General features: G+C 46.1%; 1 protein-coding gene across 2 annotated transcripts in view; it reads left to right on the top strand.

Annotated features, from left to right (window-relative positions):
* ACOXL (acyl-CoA oxidase like) overlaps positions 1-25,866 on the top strand; it is a 1,650,624-nt gene that overhangs the window by 814,099 nt on the left and 810,659 nt on the right. For both annotated transcript variants that reach the window (XM_069606843.1, XM_069606844.1), the window contains one exon: positions 4,785-4,819. In XM_069606843.1, the coding sequence (XP_069462944.1) occupies positions 4,785-4,819 (35 nt within the window). The remainder of the gene's footprint in view (positions 1-4,784; positions 4,820-25,866) is intronic.

The raw sequence follows: 25,866 nt of genomic DNA, 5'->3' as shown, positions 1-25,866 counted from the left end.
ACAATGAGAGACACTCATCCTGCAGAACAAAAAAAATGCTACAGGTGTGGCTTCAAATTTCCACATATAGGCCGATGTCCTGCCATTGGACACAACTGTGCCAAATGTGGTGGTAAGAACCACTTCCAGTCCGTGTGCAGAAACATCAATTTCTTCCAACCGCCTGAAGGAAACAGGGACACTCGGAGGCAAGACCGCAACCCAGGGTGGGAAAGCACGAGATCACGCAGGACATCTTCCAGACATCAATCTCAAAGCTCATCATGCGATGCACCGCGGGAGGAGAGAAAGCGAGAAGACCAAAGACCTTATTCGACCCACACCAGCAGCAGGCATGATTCGCAAAGACGTCATTCAAGGCAAAAGATTAGACATCTAGATGACTCGCCTCGCAGAGGACGGGAGTCGCACTCATCCTCATCAAGTGGGGACCGGAAAAGGGGATACGTACATGCCATCGGAAACAGCATAGCAGCGGAATACAGCCCTTCTCTACTACTACAAATGAATGGACAAAGTAGAGAGTTTCTAATTGACACAGGAGCAACGGTTAATGTCATCAATGATGAGACATATAAATTACTCGCCTACAAGAAGGCACTGAAAGAAGCTGTCACATTGACATATCCATACGGCGCCAATAAGCCACTCAAGTGCCAAGGGATGTTCACGGCACACTGTCAATACAAGGACAAGAGTCAAAAGATCAAAATATACGTCATAAAAGGGGAAGTGCCAAGTGGCAGCATCCTAAGCTTCAAATCTGCAATTCAAATGGGACTCATTCAAATAATGTACCAAATAATGTCAGCATACACTACAAGCCCAAAGGACATGATGCAGAAAATGTTCCCCTCCTTATTCACAGGCCTGGTAAAACTAAAGGACAAACAAGTCAAACTACACATCAATCCACAAATTTTCCCCATCGGCACAACGCTACAGAGGCATACCTCTCAACATACAAAAACACGTGGAGGACGAAATTCAGTCATTATTACAGCAGGATATCATAGAACCAGCATCGGGACCGACTCTGTGGGTGTCGCCCATTGTACCAGTACCCAAGAAGGACAACAAGGACAGCATTCGCATATGTGTTGACATAGATTTGAAAAAGGGATACCACCAGCTGGAGTTACACGCTACCTCAAGATATATCACCACATTTTCAACACATCTTGGCCTATTCAGATATAAAAGACTTAGTTTCGTGATATCTTCAGCTGCGGAAATCTTCCAGAACGAAATACACCAAGTAATAAAACATATTCCAAATTGCCTAAACTACTCCAACGACATACTAATTTTCGGCACCACGCAAAACAGTCACGATGACACGTTGAGGAGAGTCTGGATGGCGTTGGAAAACGCCCACCTTACACTTAACCCGGACAAATGTGAGATCAGCAAATCCACTCTCAAATTCTTCGGACTTATCTTCTCAAAAGATGGCCTGAAACCAGATCCAGAAAAAGTTCAAGCTCTAGTGAAAACACCCACATCAGCTTCTGCAGTACGCTCATTCCTGGGCATGGCGAGCTACTGCACACGATATATTCAAGATTTTGCATCCGTGAGCACACCGCTTCGACTTCTGACAGAGAAGCATCAAGAATTCCAATGGTCCGACATATGCGAGGAGGCATTCCAAGAAATTAAAAAACGGATCGCCACAGCCTCGTGCATGGCATACTACGACCCCGATCTTGACACGGAACTCACAGTAGATGCTAGTCCTGTAGGGCTAGGAGCCATTCTAGCGCAATCCAGGTGCGGAGCGTCCCCAGACGCTCCGAGGAGAATCGTAGCATTCGCAAGCTGCAGTCTGTCCACCACAGAATGTGCATACTCCCAACCTGAAAAGAAGAGCCTGGCAGTAATCTGGGTGTGCAAACATTACCATGCATTCCTGTATGGGCGACCTTTCACCATAATCACCGATCACCAGGCTCTCACCACTATCTACGGCAAACCAACAGCTAAAATGCCACCACACATCGCCAGGTGGGGCCTGAGGTTACAAGAATACTCATTTAAGATAATCCATCAGCCGGGCAAGGACAACAATCCTGCAGATTTTCTCTCGAGATATCCACTTCCAGCTCAAGACGAGCGTCAATCACACAAAGCAAATCAATATCTACGCTACCTGATCAGCAGTGCACTACCCAAGTCCGTCACCACAGCTCAGTCACTGAAGGCAACACAAAAGGACCAACTACTTCAGACAGTACAAGTATGTCTGAGATCAAACCAGTGTCAAAGCAAACAGAGAGGGGCACCGCTCATGTCCGCGGAGGAAGAACAACACTTCCGAACATTCAAGCTCGTCCGCAACACCTTATCCACGTCACCCGAAGGCCTGCTATTGAAGGAAAACAGAATAGTAATTCCGGCTGCCTTGCAAGACCAAGTACTAGACATCGCATACGCAGGACACAGAGGCATAGTATCAACAAAACGATAACTGAGAACAAAGGTTTGGGTCCCATCCATTGATGAACGAGTGGAACAACTGCTACGGAAATGTCTACCATGCCAGGCAGTGGCCCCTCGTATATACCCTGAGCCAATCCAACCATCTGAAATGCCTCTACGACTGTGGGACGAGGTAGCTGTAGACATGTTTGGGCCGCTGGCCAATGGCAAATATGCTCTAGTAATCATTGACGCGATGTCACGATTCCCAGAAGTCCATCTCATTCATTCCACCAGTGATCAGGCCGTCGTACCAGCTCTGGACAAGACCTTTGCCGATTACGGCATCCCTTCCAGAGTCAAATCGGACAAGGGGCCTCCATTTACGGGACACGACTTCGCTATGTTTGCAGAACACCTAGGTTTTCAGCACCACAAGGTCACACAACTGTGGCCACAGGCGAATGGAATGGTGGAACGGTTCATGGGAAATCTCAAACGCACCCTACAGATATGCTCCATCACAAATGGGTCATTCATGCAAGCCATTTGCACATTGCTACGAGAATACCGGAACACGCCACACAGCTCAACTGGTGAATGCCCATCAATGCCAATGTTTGGGCGTGTCATCAAGACAAGGCTCCCGCATAACCCACAAGCTCAAACTGAGCCACCCAAGTAGAAGATGCCAGAAGCAAAGATCGAGAGAGCAAGACCAGGATGAAAGAGTATGCGGACACAAGGAGACACGCAAGACCAAGCTCGATCTGTATTGGAGACCAAGTCCTGGTGCGGCAAAATCAAGTCACGAAGGACACGCCCACCTTCAAGCCGGACCCCATGATAGTCGCTCACATCCAGGGTTCGATGAAAACGGCAGCTAGCCCACAGGGCACAATCACCAGAAACTCATCCTTCTTCAAAACATTTAGAGGCACTGCCACTTTTGCCAGCACCCCAAGGACAGTGACAGATGATTCCTCAGACATAGACTCTGAGTACCATGAAGAGGAAAGAGACGCTGATGACAGCGACAGTGATGGTGAAGAGACACTTTCCAAGTTGCCACCAGTCCATCCAAGAGGGTTATCCGGAGGCCCACAAAATGGATTGAGCAACTAAATTAACCATGTTGAAGTGCTTGTTAAAGCGACTGGGAGATGTAACGTCCTATATCTGTTGTTGTTGTTTATTGTCATGCAGAGGAGCAGTCCTCTGTTTATTCCAGTTGTTAAGTGTGCTGAGACCCACGTGGGTAAGGAGGCGGGGTTGCCGTCTGTAGAGCAGTTCGCGCTCGAATAAAGAACCATCAAGAAGCACGGCTCCTGCTCCTGATTTATTGCTTTATCTAGTATCTGCTTATGATTGCATGCATGCGGTGATCCGGCTGACTCCCAAGCACATACACAACAGTAATGGCCCACGTCCCTTGTAGAGACGGTCAGCCCTCACACCTGCCTAGGCTCGGCGAGTGAGTGACCCGTTACGCCCATGCACACGGGTGAAAGCCATATTTATGCTGCCGGCTTTTCTGCTCTACTTACTGTCTCCATTTCATTTCACCTGTTGGGTTCACCTTCTCCTCATTCCCCAGAGCCCTTTGGAGTGAAGAATTTGTTGTGGAGACACGTTTTCCTGCGGTTAGAATGCTGCCCCAAACTCCCCTTCCAGGTCTTAATTTTCCCCAGGCCATGTTTGAGTAGGTGGCCCAGTCCTGGTTTTATTCTTAGCTTTCTGGGACTTAGTTTTGATTTATCCATTTCACTACGTTCGCTCCTAAGGTATAATATATGGGCACTTTGAAATACATTTCCAGGGCCACGTTTGGTTCACAGTTCATCCATTCCCCCATTCTCTCGTGACAAGACTCACTGTAGTACATGCCTTTGGTGTCTTTCCCTACCCTCACTTCTTCCTTTTGGAGCTACGAAGTTGTCAAATAATTATATGTGTCACTTACAAAAAATGAAATAAAAATGAAATAACTACTGCAGAATATTTGCTATTTCTAAATGTAAACATAATTTTGAGTTTTAAAAATCAGACACAAAGGCAGACAGCAGTCTTGAGCAGCTCTGAGGCACTTTCTTTTATTGTGGCAAAGCCATAATCGTACCATAGAACTGCATCAGTCTGTTAATGGTTCACAAGATAAGCGTGTTATTTTATTTGAAAAACAAAATTAAAATATAATTATTTTTTTATAGTGTGCTAAATGGGGATTATAAAATACTGCATGCTACCCGAAGGCCTATTAACGTCCATTTGTCCACGTTACTTTCGGAATGTGATGGGAACTTTTTATTTAGGCGTAATGTGCATTATTTTTGTCATTGAGGATATTTTTGTTTTACTTGCAGCTAGGATTGACAATATCCATTCGATACAGCCACAGGTAAGCAGCCTTTACTATCACTACTGTAAGCAGCGAGGCCAGCATTATTTGCAGAAGTGCACTGTATAAGAACACTCACTTTACGTCACATTACATGTTCTCTTTCAAAGTTAGTAGTTCTGTTTTAACGTTTGACGATGCGTTGGCTTTTAAATCGGAGCGTGCGTGCCTATTCTTGGCCAGCAGAGGCCAGTGTTGTAGCATATTTTCACAAGTAGGATTTTTCCTTAAATGTCTCCTTACTTGCTCGTTCCGGATATCAAGGAAACGAAAACTCTTGTGCTTTTTTAGTTATTGTAATACGCGTTAGAAAATAAATGTTTTTGGATACAATAGATTTATTCGTGGAACTTTTAGGTTTTGCAACCACTAATATGCCTTTGAAAAGGTGCCTCTCAATTAAAGCTATTATGGTTTAAGAGCTTATTGTTGTGGAAAATGCACATATATTTCTTTGGCTAGGTTGTTTTACATACCGTATTATGTTCAGGGATGCATTCAATTAAACCAGGCCCGTGGCCAGCAGTTACATTTTTTTGGGGTTTGGGGGAATGGCCCATGGTAAAACAAGAAAACAAAATGGGAGAGACCAGGTATGGTTGCAGTTAAATATTGTTCAATATGGTGAGATTATGAAACACAAAATACATTTGTTGATTTATTTTGATTAGTATTTTTTTACCCCTGGAATATACGTTATAGGCAAATGATGTATTTTAAAGCACATTCTTTAACTGAGAAAGATAATAGCATTTAAGTATAAGATGATGGAAAAATGTGGGAGCTATCAACCTACTCCATTTCCGAGGGGTAAAGTATAGCTTTTAGACTGGACAAACAAACACGGTCTTAATTCTATCAGATTTAAACTGATCATTACAGGGGTTTTGGTTTTTTCCAAAATAAACGTTCAGGAACTGCCATAGGGCATAGTGCATTCCAAAGTATAGTGTACCAGCAGCAGTATTCAACACTGCACAGTATCCAAAATAAACTTTGAATGGATTGTGTCCATCCACGTATTCCTCATCTTTAGATAGATAGCTTCAGCTGCTTCGGAATTATTTATTTTTTTCGGCAGAGGGTGCTGTGCATCGATACAGTCGACTCGATGTCCTTCGAAGGTTTCCATCCCATGGTGAACGTCATCGTCAGTATATATATAGCAAGTACAGCGCCCATTGGCTTCAGTTCCATTTTTCGCGAGAGCGCTTCGGTTCTTGTCAGAACTGTGATCGAGTACAATGGGGGTCATTACAAGTTTGCTGGTCCCGGAACTACGGTACTAGTAAACTTGCTGGTACCGTAGTTCCCAGACCGACAAACTACGAGTTCTGCTCGCGGGTACCTTCGCCCCCGACAGGTCTGACTTGGCAGGTGTACCGGCACCCGCGAGCAGAGCATGTCGGATACACCGTCACCATTCTGAATGGTGCCGGTGCATCCGACCTCTCCATTCCCATTGAGCCCTATGGGGCTCAAATGGGAATGGGGAGCATGTCATTCCAGCGCCCATGAATGGGCAATTACTGGGTCCGTCAGGGCCATAATGAGGATATGAAAGATGGAAGGGTAATCTTCTGAGTGATATGGAATTCAGAAACCACCTTTGGGAGGAAATTGCCCATTCATGGGTGCCAGAAATCTTCACAAGTTTGGCGGCAGCCTGCCGGTTTTACCGGCAAGGCTACCGCCAAACTCATAATGAGGCCCAATGACTTTGTCTCAAATTCCATCCACCCTGAAGACCACGTTCAAAAAATATCGAGTGACGGCAGCATCAAGATATCCCTCAATGATCCCTACTGAGTGTGTTTGTGGTGCCTTGGCGTGGATCATAGGACAGGGCACTGTGAGCCCTGTCAGTCCATGACTGGTAAGGTGTCACGACCCGGGGGAGATGGTGTGTGTGGAACCGATGGAAACAGTGTCCGCCATTGACTGTTCCATCACATATTTCGTAGCGTCGTGTGCAGGTCTAGTTTACCTGGTGCTGCGCATCCGACGCCGGTTGTTATTACCCTCCACTTCCGGCTTTCGGACGCGTTGCAACTTCCCTATGTTTTCTACCGCTTGCTGTTGCCTTCGCTCCCTCGCTCTACCTTACTGCTTTGTTATTCTTATTGCCAGCTGCCCTTCCCTTGCTTTGGCCTACCCTTTCCTTGTTCCTGCCTTCCTGCCTTCCCTTTTCCGTTCCTGTCTCCCGTCCCCTTCCCGTTTCCGTTTCTCTCTCAGGAGCCTTGCTGGTTCTTTTCCTCCTTCCTTTCCTTTTTTCCCGTTTTATTAGTTTCTGCTTACCAGTGTACCGAAATTGGCCTGGCCTTGGATTGCCTCAGCTAAACCTTTGGTATCGTTCTACTTACCCGTGTACTGGACCCTTGCCTGCCCCTGGATTGCTTCCTCTTGATCCATTTTGTGTTGTTTACTTTCGGGGAACCGCACTCCGTAGTTGTCTTCGTATTTCTGCTGACATCTCACTCTGTGCCACTGTTCTCCAGTTACATCACATCTTTGCCTGTCCTTGTCCTCCAGACTCCTCACGTGAATTGTGTTCCAAGGTGACGCCGGAACCCAGCATACCATTGACTTTCCCTGTAGACACCGTTGGGGTTTTTTGTGCCTCTGGTTTTTTCCTCGCTTCTGGTTACCACGAGGATTACCCACAGCCCACCTATAAGGTGACACTGTGGCGTCCTTCCATGGGTGCCCATATCTACATTAAAAAAAAAGAGAGACCCAGGCCCAAAGGGAGAAAGAAACCGGCACTCAGGTGAAAAAAAAGAGGTGAGGAGGAAGGGGAGGTGGGAGGGACGGAGTCCTCTTTTGAAGAAGATGATATAACCGATCAGTGTGACAGTTTGCAAAGCCAACAACCCAACATGGCTACTCCACAGCAAGTACAGGAACTTGTGGCAGCTGTCCAGAATCTTAACCTGGAGGACCAGAATCTCAAGAGTGGCAATGCTACCCTACAACAACGGATGACCGAAAGAGAACAGCTGTCAAGAGACCTACCCCCGCTTCCCTTGGTATCAGGAAAATTTGATTGCACACCAAAGAAGGTGACAGAGTTCATGGACGCTTGTAACTTGTACATTTCATTTCGAGCTCATGCTTATTCATCCGATCATGCCAAAGTAGGATTTATGATCACACACATGACCAGAAACACCCTGGCATGGGCCACCCCCTTGGTCAACCAAACAGATCCAGTACTGCAGGATTATAGTGCTTTCAAGACTCTGATCCAGCAGACTTTCTTACGTACTGAAAGCACTTACTTGGCTTCTGAGGAACTTCTGGACATCAAACGAGGAAATACCGATTTATTGCCCTACATTACTTCTTTCAAGCAAATAGTGGCTGAAGCCGGATGGCAGGAACAAGCGCAATATGCCATTTTTCGGAGATGTCTAAGAGAATATTTAAAAGATGAGCTGGCCCGTATTGCTCGACCTCCCACATTTGCTGAGCTAGTTACCGCCACTCTGCATTGACTTTCATTTAGCGGAATGCCGAGCCAAGCCAAGAATTATGGCTCTTCCCCTTTGGAGACCCTTCCTCCTCTACAGCCTTCCACCCCACGCACATCCCGAGATGAGCCTATGCAAATCGGAAACACCTGTGCTCCTCTTACTCCTGAAGAACGTAAGAGGCGCAGAGATGGAAGTCTATGTATGTACTGTGGTGCATCTACACATTTGCTCTGGGATTGTCCAGAGGTTCCTGTCAAGGAGTTCCTCCCTTCTCACCTGGGTCTGTTCTTTGCTGGAGTCCTTGGTCGCCTCCTTCTTGCGGATGGACCTGGTTTTGAACAAGGCTGCCCGAGTCTCTTCCGACTCCAGAGTGCGTTCAGTATCCGGGAAACTAGGAAAGGTGCGACTAGCACACGAGTCCAGGAAATAGGAGGAAAGAAAGGGGCAAGGAACGGGTAGATAGACGGGTACAAGGAAACAATACCGCGAGCTACGGGACACACGTCGGATTGCTACTTTGCAATAGCATTGAGACGCTCGGAGCCGCAGAAGGCATGGTCTATTAACAGAATACGTTATGTCCAGCGCTTGGAGCGAGAAAGGGGTTTCACGCTGGACGACCATGTTGGGAGTATTATGGAGTGCAAGCCCCGTTGTGACAAGGACCAGGAAGTCCAAAAGGTACGTGTTCTGTAGTTCATGACAGTTCCACCCAGATGCTCGGGAAACGAGCGCCCTCGGTGAGTGCTGGGACTCACTACCGAGGGGCAATTACCAGTCCTTATGCCACTCTTTGTCACTTCCTCGGACACGACAGAGGATTCTCGTCTCATGGTTGTTGCTGTGACTCTACACGTAGGAAGTTCCGAAATCCAGTCCCAAGCCCTGCTTGACTGTGGCGTGGCTGGGAGCTTTATTGATACCCAGTGGGCAGAGCAGAGAGGATTAAACCGCTTTGCTAAGACCGAAGACCAGAAGGTAGAGGGGTTGATGGTGAACCCCTGAGCTCGGGCTTGATTACCCATACCACTGAGGAGCTCACCATGTCAATTCAACAACATTCTGAACGCATCGTCTTTGACATTATTCGAGCTGCTCACTTCCCTCTTATCCTTGGAATCGGTTGGCTACGCAAGAACAATCCCACCATCAATTGGTCCAAGAATCTACTAAGTTTTCATTCAACACTCTGCAAGGCTGATTGCCTACCCTAACCAAAGTTTGAAACCGTGAAGACTGTATGCAGCACTGAGTCCAGGATTGTGCATTGTCTGCCTAACCATCTCAAGGACTACGCTGAGGTGGTAGCTGAAAAGATTCCAATAGAACTGCCCCCTCACAGACCTGAAGATTGTTGTATTGATCTCAACCCAGGAGCCTTGGTACCGTTCTGCCGCATGTTTCCTTTATCAGTAGAAGAGAAGCATTATCTCCGGGAATACTTGGATAACAATCTTGCCAATGAATTGATCCGCCCTTCGAAATCTCCGGCTGGAGCCTCATTATTCTTCATCCCTAAAAAGGGGACTCAAGAGTTATGACCATGCATTGACTAGGGGCTTAAACAAGGTGACCATAAAGGATCATTATCCCATGCCACTGATAACGAAAATCATCCAAGCGGTCCAAGGAGCTACCATTTTCACGAAAATCGACTTGCGCAATGCCTACCATCTGCTTCAGTCGGGTGATGAATGGAAAACCGCCTTTCGCACCCCTTTCGGCCTTTATGAGTACCAAGTGATGCCCCTTGGGTTAGTCAGTGCTCCTTCTATATTCCAGCGCTTCATGGACCGTCTTTTTTCTGATCTGCCGAGTCACACTACGATTATCTACCTCAATGACATCTTGGTGTTCTCTCGTACCCAAGAAGAACATAACTGACATGTCAAAGAAGTCTTTCAGAGGTTGCGGGATTATCATCTGTCCGTGAAACTCAACAAATGTCTTTTCTGCTTCCTCCATTTCTTATTTGGGATTCATCCTTTCCCCAAAGGCATTTCTATGGATCCTCAGAAGGTCAGTTCCATCCTAGGTTGGCCATCACCTAAGACAGTTAAGGATGTCCAGAGATTTCTTGGATTGGCGAACTTTTATCGGAAGTTCATACCTAATTTTTCACAACAGGTATTACCCATCACTACTCTACGCAAACTGCTAGCCATGCAATTGGCTTTTCTTGAATGGCGCCATCTGCTGCAAGGTGGTGAACACCCCTTTACAATCCGAACCGACCATAAAAATCTACAGGTCTTACGACAGTTCGAATGCTACAATACCCGTCAGGCGGGATGCGCCCACCTCTTTGCCCAGTTCAACTTTGACATCACCTACATACCAGGCGAACAGAATTTGGTTGCTGATGCCCTTTCCAGGCGCAGTGATGAGTGATTACTCCTCCGAAAACGAACATGTCAAAGAGATGAAATTCCCTAATACCAAGAGGATTGGGGTACTATCCACCTTCCTTCAACAGGTAAGAGACAAGTCCGGAGGACACTTTGAGGTTGAAAGACATCACTAGAATATCGACTACAACATTCAGGAAGGACAATACATTGTTAAGGGAAAACTGTATCGACCTTCAAAAACTCTAAGGAAAACTGCATTGACTTGGTGCCATGACTCCAAATTCGCAGGACACCGAGGCAGTAAAGGCACCTTCGACTATCTTCAGAGACACTTCTACTGGCCTGGGATGAGAGAAGATACTACCCAATACGAGCAGACTTGCCCTATTTGTTACCGCAACAAAGCACCAACTCAAAAGCCTTTGGGGTTATTAGAGCCATGTGCCATACCTACGAGTCCCTGGAGCACTGTCATGATGCCTACCTCCAAGGTGCCAGACAAGACCCAGCTACCCCAGAGGCAGACATCATGTCTTCAAGGGAAGTCACAACAGCCTCAAGTAGGGGCTCTTTGGACTCAGTCCTGGCGCCTTTGGCGCCAGGCTTATATCGGGCCACAGTCCTGGCGCCATAGGTGCCAGGCTCATAAAAGGGGACTTTGTGTTAAAGGTGCTTAGTGTTAACTTACCTGATGCAGACCATGCTGCAACATCCAGGCCGTCTGAGGCCTGAATGGGACTACTTTATCTTTGGAACTACTTAACCACACGGGTGTGGTCAGGGGAGGAATACATACCTGAGAGGAAGGATACATACCTGGAACTACTTTGAAGGCTATTTAAGCCACGCCCAAGCAGCAACTCACGCTTCGCGTTGTTCTGCATCTAGCAGCTGGACGCTCACCGTGTTTGCTCCTGCATTCTGTCTTCTGCCACTCCTGCCAGCATCCTGGAACACCTGCAAAGAGAGAAGAGAAGAGAAAAGGGGAAAGAAGAGTCCTTACCTGCTAAATACCGCATTCCGGAGACATCTCGCCGACAATCCTGAAAAGGAAGACATCCAATTAAAAGCACATCGCATCGATCGCTGCAGCGCCGCATCTCACTCACCTGGACAAGGTACCACCACGTTCTACGGTGACATCTGGACTCGCAGCCACATCGCCGCGCCTAGGGAGAAAAAGACAAGAATAAAGGTGAGAGGGGAAAGAAAACAAGGAAACCTTAATTTCCATTACAAAGCTTACCTGTTGGGTTATTCCAACTTCATTTTGGGTCGGTGCCGCATCCTGGCATTTCCGGACCCCGGCCCCTAAGGGGAAAAAGAGACATCAGCGTTAGTGGGCGCATGAAAAGACGTTACCCAACGCCCATTAAAGACTTACCTGATTTCGTCTGGATTGAGCTTTGTTTCGGGTCGGTGCCGCATCCAGGCATTTCCGGACCCCGGCCCCTATGGGGAAAAAAGACATCAGCGTTTGTGAGCGCATAGATACAAGGACACTGAGAGAACTCTCATCAAGCTCACCAGAGTCTCATTCTTCGGTTCCACAGCTCTTCTCGGAATAGTTTCTGCACCTGAAAAAGAGACAACGAACAATTATTATTGCAGAATCATACTCATTAACAGAATCCTTACGGTACTATACCGGGAAAACAAAACATGAACCTCTACAATCAAAATCCCAGTGAAGTAACTGGATACAACGCGCCCCTGCATGAGAAGCAGGATGGAGAGCTCAACCTTTCAAACCCTAAGTTGAGACTTCACGTGGGGGTCGCAGGAGGGTTTCGTAGAGGGGTGAGAAGGGAGCGGGAGGCTTATACCTTCTCCCGCAGATTGTTAATACTCCCTTTTTTACATACAGAAAGATATTCCTGCGAGCCAGACAAGCCAGATTCGAAGGTCCGGTCCAGTCCATCTTCCGGGTCCTGCGCTTCACCATAGAAGAAGCAACAACACTCCAAACCAGACCTGCGCCTCCGTGGGAGTCAGGTGAGCGTAACAAGCACTATATCGACAGATTTTATTGTCCAATTACCCAGATCCCTAGGGTGTACCTGCATAATGGTTGTGGTGGATTCTTTTTCAAAATTGGCTCATTTTTCACCCCTGCCAGGGATTCCCTCGGCTACTGAAATGGCAGAAGTCTTCCTAAAAGATGTATTCAGAATACATGGGGTACCAACCAAGATTATCTCGGATCGTGGTAGCCAATACACCTCCCGTTTCTGGAAAGCCTTCTGTGAGCGGTTGGGGATTGAAAGAGCATTGACTTCAGGTTTGCATCCCCAATCCAATGGGCAAACCGAACTTCTTAACGGCACCCTTAAACAATGTATTCAGTGTTTTGTTAATCAGCAACAGGACAACTGGGTCAGACTCCTTCCTACAGCAGAATTCTCTTAAAACAACTCCATTCATTCCACTCTTGGGATGAGTCCTTTTTTCTGCACTTACGGGTATCACCCACGTTCTATACTACCCCTAGCGGGCCTTATCTCAAACGTTCCCTCCATTGATTCTTCCCTGCTCATTCATGAAGCCCACGATAAGGCCAGACAGAGTCCCCAGGAGGCTGGAGATCTCAACAAGAACCAGGCCGATAAACACTGTAGACCAGTCCCAGGTTGGGAAGTTGGTTCTCAAGTACTACTTTCTACCAAATTTTTACCACGATGGGTACGCCCTTTCAAGCTGTCTCCAAAATTCATTGGGCCGTATAAGATCACCCATAAAATAAACCCTGTGGCGTTTCGTCTTCAACCCCCTGCAGGTCTACGAAGAGTCCACCCGGTTTTTCAAACCTCCTAGTTGAAACCAATCCAGGTCGATAAGTGGGCTTGTGTCTTCCAAAACACTCCCTTACCCCCTGATTCTTCCAGGGAAGAATACAAGGTGGCGCAGATATGTGACTCTAGATATCGTCTGGGACGATTGGAATATCTAGTACATTGGAAGGGATACCCTTGGTCAGAAAATTCGCGGGAACCCAAATCCCATATAAATGCCCCACTTTTGTTGCGTAAGTTCCACCAGAGTCATCCGGGTAAACCTGGGGGAGTGAGTCTCGGGAGGTGGCATACTGTCACGACCTGGGGGAGATGGCGTGTGTGGAACCGATGGAAACGATGTCTGCCATTGACGGTTCCATCACGTATTTCGCAGCGTCGTGTGCAGGTCTAGTTTACCTGGTGCTGCGCGTCCGACGCTGGTTGTTATTACCCTCCACTTCCGGCTTTCGGACGCATTGCAACGTTCCTAGGTTTTCTACCGCTTGCTGTTGCCTTCGCTCCCTCGCTCTACCTTCCTGCTTTGTTATTCTTATTGCCAGCCGCCCTTCCCTTGCTTTGGCCTACTCTTTGCTCGTTTCTGCCTTCCTGCCTTCCCTCTTCCGTTCACGTCTCCCGTCCCCTTCCCGTTTCCGTTTCTCTCTCCGGATCCTTGCTGGTTCTTTTCCTCCTTCCTTTCCTTTTTTCCCGTTTTATGAGTTTCTGCTTACCAGTGTACTGAAATTGGCCTGCCCTTGGATTGCCTCAGCTAAACCTTTGGTATCGTTCCACTTACCCGTGTACCGGACCCTTGCCTGCCCCTGGATTGCTTCCTCTTGATCCATTTTGTGCTGTTTACTTTCGGGGAACCGCACTGCGTAGTTGTCTCCGGATTTCTGCTGACATCTCACTCTTTCAATTCATCTCGGAAAGGAAATCCAGAGGAAGCAATTTTCAAAAAGGGTGTATTAAGGATTTTATTATACCCAATACATTTTTTCTTTGTGAGTTTAGTCACAAATTAATCTGCACTGTAGCAATTTTTATTTTATATAGCAGGAATATTTTAAAAACATCACAATTTAGTAAAAATCATCCTAATAAATCGTACAACCATTTATCCGCATTCATACCACATCCATCCAAAAACTCATACACCTCATCAACAAATACAAGGTAAAAACATATAGCAAATATAACAATTCATCCACAATTTCATAACAATACAATCAATTTTTGTGCAAAACAACGCATAGTGCAAGGCCACAACAGGTTTTTAAGTGGACAGCAGCAACAACACTTAATGCATGACCATGGTAGATTTTGAAAGCAGTGGTCAGCAGTCAGGATAGGCCAAACAGAATCTTCATAAGCGGCCTTATCCTAGGTTTTTCTCGACCGGTTTCGACGTTTAAACAATGGTTTAAAACGTCTTCATCAGGAGATTAAGGGTAGTTGTCTAAAAGCAAACACAAATATAGGGGCCCATCAATTCCCTGTCTAGCACTAATTGCAAGTGAAAGAAGAAAAAGAAGAGGCCAAGTGCAAGAAAAGCGGAAAAAAGAAATAAGTACATCACTCCACAACACTAGAATGCAGACATGAATTGTTCTGCTGCTGTCCTGCTAGAAGTAACCCAATGTCTGCATCTATTGGGATTAAAGAACTCAGGGTGTCATGCATGGAGTGCTACCAAAGAAAATCAGTGTCCCTAGACCAACCAGGTGTGGCTCATGAGTAAGGCAGAAAGTCAAATTTATTTAATCCAGCTCAAGTGAAAAAGATCAAATGGGAAGGTAACAATACCCACATGCAAGTGTTTGAGAAAGCCTTTTTTGAGGACAAAACTTTTAAAGAACCAACCTTGTCAATTGTAATTCGAATCTGTCCATTCAGTAAATTTTGTGCGAAACAGAACCACTGTCATACAATTTGGCAATGTTCTGGTAGATATTCCTGCAAGTCAGATGGCTAGAGTTGGACTCCAATCTATAGGGGTTGTAAATAAAGTAGTATCAGAGACCCTAAACAGAATAGTTTCATAATATTGCATGAATGTCTTATCCTTATGTAGGGGAAAGAAAGGGGTTCTAAACATAGGGACATTGTCCAAAATTCAGCGTGAGGCTCCGCACCAGACTGAGGCCTCATTGGCCATGTAAAGAGTAATTATATAAAAAAATTTCAATTTACAAATGCCAGGATGTCCAATTTAGGCTGAAAATGCATGGGGAGAGTGGAGAAAACCCCCCCTCCCCCTCCTAATCTGCACCCAAGAGTTACAACTAAATAAACGGCGGGCAAGAGCTTAAAGGGACTATTTACCTGCAGTAAGCATTCCATGGAGTGCATCGCCGCTACTCAAGCGGGACCCAGAGTTCGCTGTTGGCTCCAGTCATCTATACCGCGTCCGTTCGGGAGAGAGACGTGCATCTAACTTGCCTGTGCTAGCCCGCCCATTAAGAGCAGTTGGCTACCTATCACATGGGTACCCTACACCACGTTGATAGAGTGCCCAGCTGAGTAGAACACGTGAGTTTCCCACGTGACTACGTCGGTAGTGTACACTTTAAACCACGTTCTTAAGGACGCTGTAGAACCCAAATCTCACGTGATCGTTTAATCCACGAAACGCGGAACATGGACCACGTAGTATACATGCTGCCGTTGCCACGGAAACCAATTACTCCAACCTGATTGGGTAATGTGCCGCACCAACAAAAAAGTAAAATGGCACTTAATCGTTGGTGCGCACACTCGCACACAGCTTGTGAATGCTGGGCAACGTAGTTTTAACGCTATTGGTAACCCGGCAACCAATCACTCGAACTAAGTCGGGCAATTTAGTTGGTGCAGAGAGACTAACTCGACTACTTTGTCTTGTGGGGAAATGAAACCCAGTCGTAAGCCAACCCTGATGAATATGCATCTCTCGGAGAGCGTTTCTTGAGAGCCCCTGGATTGCTTCCTCTTGATCCATTTTGTGCTGTTTACTTTCGGGGAACCGCACTCCGTAGTTGTCTTCGTATTTCTGCTGACATCCCACTCTGTGCCACTGTTCTCCAGTTACATCACGTCTTTGCCTGTCCTCGTCCTCCAGACTCCTCACGTAAATTGTGTTCCAAGGTGACGTCAGAACCCAGCATGCCATTGACTTTTCCTGGAGACTCCGTTGCTTTTTTTTTTGTGCCTCTGGCTTTTTCCCCGCTTCTGGCTACCACGGAGGATTGCCCACAGCCCACCTATAAGGTGACACTGTGGCGTCCTTCCATGGGCGCCCATATCTACATAAAAAAAAGGAGAGGCCCGGGCCCAAAGGTGAAAGAAGCCGGCACTCAGTTGGAAAAGTAGAGGTGAGGAGGAAGGGGAGGTGGGAGAGACAGAGTCCTCTTTTGAAGAAGAGGATATAACCGATCAGTGTGACATAAGGCTATGCAAGAGCATAAAGGGAAATTAGCAGTGCATAGCCCCCCAAATAGACCCCCCCCCCTCGATGACTCTACCGAAGAAATGATAGTCCGATGAGTCGATAGACGTCTCTCCTTGAAGGAAAAGATCAAAGAAACATTCACACTGCAGGAGCGGGTCACACCATTCTTCATCCTCATCGAGAAAAGTGCTATAGAATGCTGCCTTCTTCTTTTTTCCTCTTTTCTTCTTCTTTTCCTCCAACCAAATCCTCCACTCCTGCTCAGCGGGAGTAATTCAGACAGGAAATGCTTAAAATATTTGAGAAGCAGAAAGAAAAAAGCAATGCTCCCATAGAGCCATCGAAAGCCGTTGGAGAACGAGCTATTGCCAAATCCCTCGAGCCTGAGTCACAGGCCTGAGGCCCCTTGAAAACCGTTGAGGTCTCAAACGACATAAAACTGTCAGACTTTATCAAGTCGAGGGTCAAGCCCTTCAAGAGTTCTTTTGACAGCTAAATCAAATGCATAAATCGTCAAAGTCATCGTCATTAGCATAGAGACAATAGGCGCCAGGGCTATCAATGCCATTACTGTCAAAGCCATCTACGCCATCAATGCCTTTGCCCTCAAAAACATGAGTAATTGCAAAGGAAGTAGAAAAATCATGCAAACCTAGGCCAAGGAAGGATTTTTTCAAATCCTTAATCTCTATTTATGATGAATACGAACCGTCGGACCAGAACGCTCCTCCTTTTGGTTTGGATTGTGGCACTCCAAATGTTCCATATGCTCTTTTCTCCGAAGAGTCTAGGCTAAAATATCTATATAAACATTTTCAAACAGCTAGTGGCATTGACACATCACGCGAGCTTGAGTTTGGCAAGCCTGACTCGGCGGACCATGATGATGCCTCTTATAGGCATCTTGTGACTAGGATTATTGATTTCCTGGGATGGGGCAGACCTGCACCACCATTCGAGCAAGACGACCTAACTGATATTCTTGCCAAAGTTCCACAGAAGTATCCATACTTCCTTTTCATGTTGCCCTCCAAATAAGGTTATGGCAAATTGGAAGCTTTCAGAATCTATTCCAGCAGTTAATAAAAACCTAACCAAAAAATATAAGCCTTCAAGTAGTGATCCTAGCTACTTATCTAAGCACTCAAAACCAGGGAACCTGGTGGTTCAAGCAGCATCATCTAGTTCTAAACAGGCTGCATTCCAAACCATCCCATCAGACAGGGATGATAAATGTTTTGACGCTTGGGCTAGAAAGGTATTTTCTGCCGGGAGCATGGTTCTCAAGTCTGCAAACGCCACTTGCGCCCTAGCAAAGTTTACATTCACCCCGTGGCACTGTGTAGCAATGGCAGCTGATAATATTCCTGAAGGGGAAGAAAGAGATGGCTTCCTGAATATTAGAAGAGATGGTAAGGAGGCTATGTAAGAGTCTCTTTAATCAGGACTGGGCTCAGCTGATGGCATGAGCAGAGCCATGGTGGCAACTACTGTAATATGCAGATTTGCATGGTTGAGGAAGTCTGGTTTTGCACCGGACGTGCAGTCTAGGCTTTAACATGCCCTTTGACGGCACTCAGCTGTTTGGCAGCAAGGCTGACCAAAGCCTGGAGAAGCTGCAGACCTCCAAGATGAAAGCCAAACCCTGTGGTGCCGCTATCAGACAGCCACAGCCATCTCACCGTCTCACAGCCAAAGGCCGCCCAAGCAACAGCTGCCTTACCATCAGCCGCTGCTTCAGCCACCTCAAAACCCCTCTGAGGCCTTAGCCCACAAGACCCTAGTGGGAGGCAGACTCTCACAGCATCTGAAAAAATGTTAAGGTATTACTTCAGATGCATGGGCGGTAGAAACAGTAGCACTGGGTTACTGCCTTCCCTTTTTACAAAGACCTCAGGATCATCCGGAGAGCCACTCGTCCAAAGTTCCGGATCCGTTCCTTTTGCAGGAAATGTTGAGCCTGCTAGAGAAAGGTGCTATAGAACCAGTACCTGTGACGGAGCCGAACAAAGGGTGGTATTTTCCCTATTTCCTAATTCCAAGAAGGACAGAGAATTGAGACCATTCTTGAAATTGCGTCAAGTTTCTCAGGAAGGACAAGTTCAGGATGGTCACCCTTTCTCAGACCCTTCAGGTCCTCCAACTCCAGCATTGGATGGTGCCATTGAACCTTCAGAATGCTTACTTTCATGTGCCTCTCCATCACAAGCACAGAAAGCAACCGAGGTTCGCCGTTGGCGGTTCTCATTATCAGTTTTGAGTTCTGCCATTCGTTTTGACCTGCGCCCCAAGGGTTTTCACCAAGTTGATGGCGGTGGTGGCAGCGAGTCTCAGGAGAGAAGAGATTCTCGTCTACCCTTAACGGACGATTAGCTGATCCGGGCTCGTTCTTCCGAACAGGCCCTGGAACATCTCAGCATAACCTGTCACTCTCCCCACATACTGGGCTTCTCTCTCAATTTCAAGAAGTCCCACATGATACCATCTCAAAGACTCCACTTCATCAGAGTGGTCCTCGATGCATCCTTGGTAAAAGCCTTGCCACCCATGGTGAGGGCTTAACGCATTCTGCAGATGGTCACCAAATTCCAGAGTGCCCAGCGTCTTCCGGCCTTCGACTTTTTGATGTGCTTGGACACATGGCATCCTGCATTTATCTGGTGCCAGAGGCTCGCCTGAGAATGAGATACCTTCAATGGCCTCTCAGGACACAGTGGTCTCAATTCTCGGGCAAGATGTCAGACCTTCTTCAGGTTCAGAACAGGGTTGCAGAGGATCTCCTGTGGTGGGCCTGCAAGAACAATATTCTGAAGGGAGAACCTTTTTTGCAACCACGGCCGGAGATGAGGGTAGTTACGGATGCCTCACTCACGTGGTGGGTAGCCTACGGCAACGATCTGACAATCAGCAGTTGTTAGTCTCAATCGGAGCCCAAACTACACATCAATGTTTTAGAGCTGAGGGCGATCAGACTTGCGCTGAAGGCCTTTCTGCTCTCTGCACGGGGAAAGAATGTCTGATAATGACGGACAACACAGTGGCCATGTACTACCTCCACAAAAGAGGAGGCGTAGGTTCACTACCACTGTGCAGAAAGGTGATGCAGCTCTGGTTCTGGTCAATTCAAGAAGGAATCTCCGTATTAGTGGTTCACCTAGCCGGAAAGGAGAACACGTCGACTGATGCTTTGAGCAGGCCGAGCAGTGTGAGAAACTCAAAGGTGTCTCACTTGCTAGTGCCTGTGGATCTGTCATCCAGGTGTCCAGGACACAGCCATCGCTATTGGATCCAGTTCCTGGGGGTGGACCAGTGCGGGAGTATCACCTGGATGGGGGGGGATCTTCGGGGAGTGGAAGTGGGATGCCGACTGGTGAGATGCGATACCCCCTTCCTTATGACACCTTTTCCCCATCCTACCCCGTTGGATATTTAGAAACTCTACCCCCCTTTTCCTAAACAAACACTTTCTCAAACCGCAAAAGACAACGGACTAACACCAGAGCCATTTACCTGACATTTTTTCCAACACAAGGGTCAGGCAGTTGCCGATAACTGCACACACCTGACAGACCTTTCCCTTCCCCACAGGGATAAAAGGCGGAGTACGAGAGCACACTTTGAGTAAGGCCAAACGCATGAGGAGTCGGCTATTCAGGACGGCAGTTCAAACGAAGGAGAAAGGCGGTGATAACAAAAAGGACAACAAAGAGCGAGTTGCCCTTGCCCTTTTCAACCCAGAGCCACAGAGGCTTCAATAAAATAACAGTAAGACTGGGAATTGCAGCTGTCGATTGGTGGGACCGATGATAATGGTATACATGGACCTCCCGCACTGATAGCGAGGTCGGGGAAAAGACTTTTCCACCATGGTACAATCCTTGACTCCAGCAGAAGAAAAGCCAATGAGTTCAGCACAGCCGGTGAGGCAGAGGAGTTTGATAGTGGCCCGGACTGTGTTAAGCTCAAAGTTGCAGTGGCAACATTTGCATAAAAGAAAAGAAGATTATAGACAAAGGTCTTTTGTGAACAACCGAGGTATTAGGATTAGAGTGGGCCAGCGCTACGTGGGCACTCAATCAAAAGACTCGTGAATGCCCCACTACCGAACACGCAGGATTTGTTGAAGTGAGAAGAACTACAAGAACCAAGGGAAGGCCTGCGTGAGAAGTCAACATGGTCATATAAGGGTCAAACCAAACCCATTGTACCGTCAAAAGTCACGTTGTGAAAAGGAAATTAACTGTGTTCCTGAGGGGAACGCCATGAAAATTGCGATAGCGTGAAACCTGTACTTCCCAAAGAATTACGGAGTGACCCAGCAAGACGTAACCGCTCTTTGGAAGTCTCTGTGAATTGGCAAATGCTTTGGGAGGCAGGTGAAGGAAGGTCTGAGCCCGAACGAGGGGGACCTAAGTTAAGTGGAGAAGTTAATGCGGAGGATTGTTTAAAAAGACATTAAGATTCCTGAATATTAAAAGATGATGATGATGATGCTGTGAATTGAAAAGCTAAGTGAACTGCATTGTGATGACAAAGGTGAACCTGACTGAGGGTTGTCCGCAGTGAGTTGTTGGTCTGAGCCCGATTGAGGGAGGCTGACGTTGTAAAGGGAAATCGGATCCCAGCTGAGGGGGATCCTCTGGTGAAGAGTAATAACCCAACGTTAAGACTAATAGAAGGAACTTTTTTGTTGTTGCCCGTGATACATCAGGCCCTCTGAAGCAAGAGACTTTGAATAAAAGAGATTTGTACGCAGAAGGCACTGATATTGTAAAAAGGAAACGAACTGTAAACTCGGGCCAGAGAAGCCCATAAGTGTGCTGTGCTCGAGAGTCCCGCCTTGTCCCATGCTTCAAACGTGGGTAAGGGAGACCCTTACCATAATATCTGACTTATCATTTGAGAACACTTCTTTCTTTCTTTGTAAACATTATCCCACACTATTTTGTAGTCTAGCGGTAAGGATTGGCAATAGGTTTTTTCTTAGCTTAGGCCCTTTTGTATTTGATCAGCATCCACTAGGACTGTATTATTATTATTATTTGATGGTCGTGGCTTGCTCCCATCTTAGATTTAGGTTTAGATTAGGCATTTATCTCACCCATTTTGACAGTTTAATAAACACCCTTGAACTGTGATCACTTTTCTGTCTTGCTTTGATACCATGCCTTTCTTACAACAATCTCCCACGAGTGGGAACTAGCTCAGGAAGTCCTTCAAGAGATCTTCAGCTTTTAGGGAACCCCTCAAGTGGATCTGTTCGCGACCAGTGTTAACCAGAAGCGCAAACTGTTCTGCTTGAGGGAATTTCCCCCAAGAGGAGCTCTAGGAGACACGTTCGTAGTGGACTGGGAGTTTACACTCCTGGATGTGTTTTCTCCAGTCCACATCATTCCTCACGTGATCACGAGGTTGCGAATGTTCGGGAAATCCATGATCCGAATTACTCCGGATTGGACAAGCAGGATGTGGTATCTGGATTTTCTGGGCATGTCCATCTGCCCTCCAATACGTCTTCCACAAAGAGAGGACCTTCTCTCATGAGAGGAGGGTCTGGTTCTCCATCCAGAGGTCAAGACACTCAACCTTCATGCTTGGTTTCTGAGAGGTTGAGATATAAGGATTGGTACCTCCCAAATGACGTAATGAAGATTTTGCTTTCGGTCAGAAGGAGAGCCCCAAAGTCCTTGTACTGCTGCCGTTGGAACACATTCTGCAGACGGTGTAGGGGAAATAATGTGGATCCTTTTCAGTGCAATACACATATGTTGTTGTCTTTTTTGTTACACTTGGCGAATCTGGGGCTCCAAATTGGAACAATAAAAGGTTATTTGACAGCGCTTTCAATCCTCAAGCGCACATCTGAAGAGGTATCTTATTTCAAGATGCCATTAATTATTCAATTCCTTCAAGGTTCACTAACGTGTACTCTCCTACACCTTTTCAAGTGCCGGTCTGGGATCTCAATCTTGTGTTGAAATTTCTAATCTGTGCTCCCTTTGAGCCACTCCATTCATGCCCATTAAGGTAACTAACACTTAAAACCATTCTGTTAGTTGCATTGACATCAGCCCGCAGGGGGGGGTGAACATCAAGCCTTATCTAGTAAGCCTCAGTTTACTATTTTTCATAAAGACAAGGTTGTCCTTAGGGTTAAACCTTCTTTTTTGCCAAAAATCTTATTGGATTTTCATTTATCCCAGAAAATTGTACTAACAACATTTTATCCGCCTCCTCATCCTAGCAAGGAAGAGGAAAGACTACATAGGCCCGATTCCAGAAGTGCCCTGAGCTTTTATATATCACGGATGGTGGAAATACGACAGCATGACCCGCTTTTCATCAGGTACACTGGACATAAGCTGGGGCTTCCAGCTGCAAAACAAACATTGTCCAGATGAATAATCCTTGCTATTACAGAATGCTACTGGAAAAGATTCCACTGAATGCCTGAGAGCTCATTCCACAAGGGGAATGGCGAGATCTTCTGCTCTGCAAAAAGGAGTGCCTATAAAAGACATTTGTATGGCATCTACTTGGTCTACCATTCATACATTTACAAAGCATTACAGTTTGGGTTCGTCCTCTAGCCAAGAAGGCGGATTTGGGAAAGCTGTCCTATATTCAATCCATAACAAATCTTAAATCTGAAAATTTGTACTCCTTCCCCCAAAATTTAACACATCTTTGGGAGTCTTCTCTAAAGATGAGGAATAAGTAGGAGGACACAATCCAGTTGAAGAAAGTTACTTACACCTAGTAATGTTGTATCGATTGGATGTTCCTCGCACGTGTTCCTCATCACCGCTCCCAACCTACCCCACTGTAGAATTTCCCGGCATTGCACTTTACGCTCTTTCAGAGTCTGGTACTGTCTGGGACTCACTGATGCTGGTATTCTAGTGGAAGGCGTAAAAACAGAACTGAAGCCAACGGGCACTGCATGACATCGAACCTGGGATGGAGGCCTTCAAGGGACATCTAGTCGACTGCATCGGTGGACAGCACCCTCTGCCGAAAAAAAAATATATATGTATTTTTCCGAAGCAGTTGAAGCTGGAAGGATATCTATCTAAAGACGAGGAATACGTGGGAGGAACATCCAATTGAAAGAACGTTACCAGGGGTAAGTAACTTGTTATTTTCTCACTCCCTCTAGGACTCAACTCCACCCTTTGATGTTACAAGCTTCTTCACGACATTACTACTCCCAGTCCTCCCAGATAGTCCAGCATTCATGTTGGGCTTGCTCTACGTTCGCCTGATGGAAAAGTACTCTGTGTTGGGGTCTACGCCCCTTTGTTTAGTCCCTGTTTGCTTAGGGCTTTGGCTGTGGCCCACAGTATATGTGGAAGTGGCTGGCTAGTGCAGCACAGACAGCCTTGCAGCCATGTAGGTGTGTTTATTTCCACGCCGACTCTCTCTCTTCCCGCTTGCTATTTGCTTCAGGTATTGTATTGCAATCGGTGGGAGCCAATGGAAGGTTGCTCACTTGGCTGGGTCTTGGACTCTGGTTTATTCGTGCGGACTGCAGGTGGTGCTGGATAACGGCTTTCTCCCTGCTGCCTATGGCTGGTATCATGTACCTAGAAACAATACAAATATGAGCAATTTGATTAAAAAGCATGCTGTGAGACAAAGGTGTACTTCCCATAAACACACCGGCACAATGGGGCGGGCAGGAATTGGGGCGCTCTCAACTGCCTCGTCCTCCTCTGGGATAGGACTAGCACTGGATTTCTCCCTCGTAGCTTCCATTATCAGCTAAGAGAGGTTCCTATCCCCTCTTGGCAAGGTCAGGGTACTGACCTTGTTACAATTCCTCCTTTAGTGCCTAGGAGCCATGTCCAGACAATGGCTAATCACTAACGTGAATGTGTGTTGGTGTTCTGCCTATTTTGCTCTTGAATGGTGCAGTCTGGGTGGTTGAAGAGGACAGAGTAAAGCCCAAGAATATAGGTACTGCCCCAAGACACTACAATGCATTAGGCTCAGCAGGTATTTCTCCATCATATTATGCACAAGAAAGACCTTTAACTCAAGGTATAAAGAACCAGTGGGCACTTGCCTTAAAAACTCTGACTTAGTTTCTGATTCAAAAAAGGTATTCTCAAAACGTTGAGTCTTTATATTGAAGCTTGGCTTAGCTAACCCAAAGAGCCGAACAAAGAGTCAAACTATTTTCATTTCATTCATTTCATTCATTTTGATTTGTTTATTTCAGATTTGTAAAAACAATCTATAAAACAGCAACATCAGAAAATAACAACTATCAAATCCCGGATGAATAAAAACCCAGCAAAATATAGATATAAAATCTGTGATAGGTCAGAAGGAGGAGACAATTGTGTGCCACGTTCACAATCATTTTGTTCAAATAATAAAGAAAGTGCCTAGCTTGCCTTATTTATTTTTTATTTTATTGTGATTTAGTTTCTTTACAAATGTTTTACACATTTATATACTCCAGTTTCTTTAAAACATTAGCTTGTCTTTCAAGTCTATCAAAATATTAAATCATATCAAATATCTGTTTTTCCTGTTCTACAGCCTCAACGACATTAACATCCTGTTGTATCTCATCAATTTTCTTCATCTACAAAGTTAATACCAGCATGTGAGGCCTTTTTTCCCAGTTAGAATCTTGCACCACCATTCTTCTGCACATTCCGAACTTTCTGTATTGACATATTTCCCCACAAATATTTTTCTTGTTTCTGTTAGAGCATCACATTCTGTCATTATATGATTGACTGTTTCCGTTTTGTCGCTGACATTACACATACTGCCATCCCCATTGTTTGTTCCCCTTCTTCCTGTTCGCCATAGATATTTGTTTGTTTTATAGACATTCAGTCTAATTCGTAAGAATCGATCTCTGTGGTATCTACTCGGGAACTGTTCTAGATATTTTGGAATTTCATTTATTTTCCTGTGATCTTTTGCTGCGTTGTCCAAGCTTTTGTATTTCAGTTTCCCATCTTGTGTATTTATCCAATCAAGGTGTTTTAGTTTTTCT

This window comes from Ambystoma mexicanum, chromosome 4p (assembly GCF_040938575.1).
Source record: "Ambystoma mexicanum isolate Mex_15411 chromosome 4p, UKY_AmexF1_1, whole genome shotgun sequence".
Lineage (NCBI taxonomy): Eukaryota > Metazoa > Chordata > Amphibia > Caudata > Ambystomatidae > Ambystoma > Ambystoma mexicanum.
This window is presented reverse-complemented; position numbering and strand designations above follow the sequence as displayed.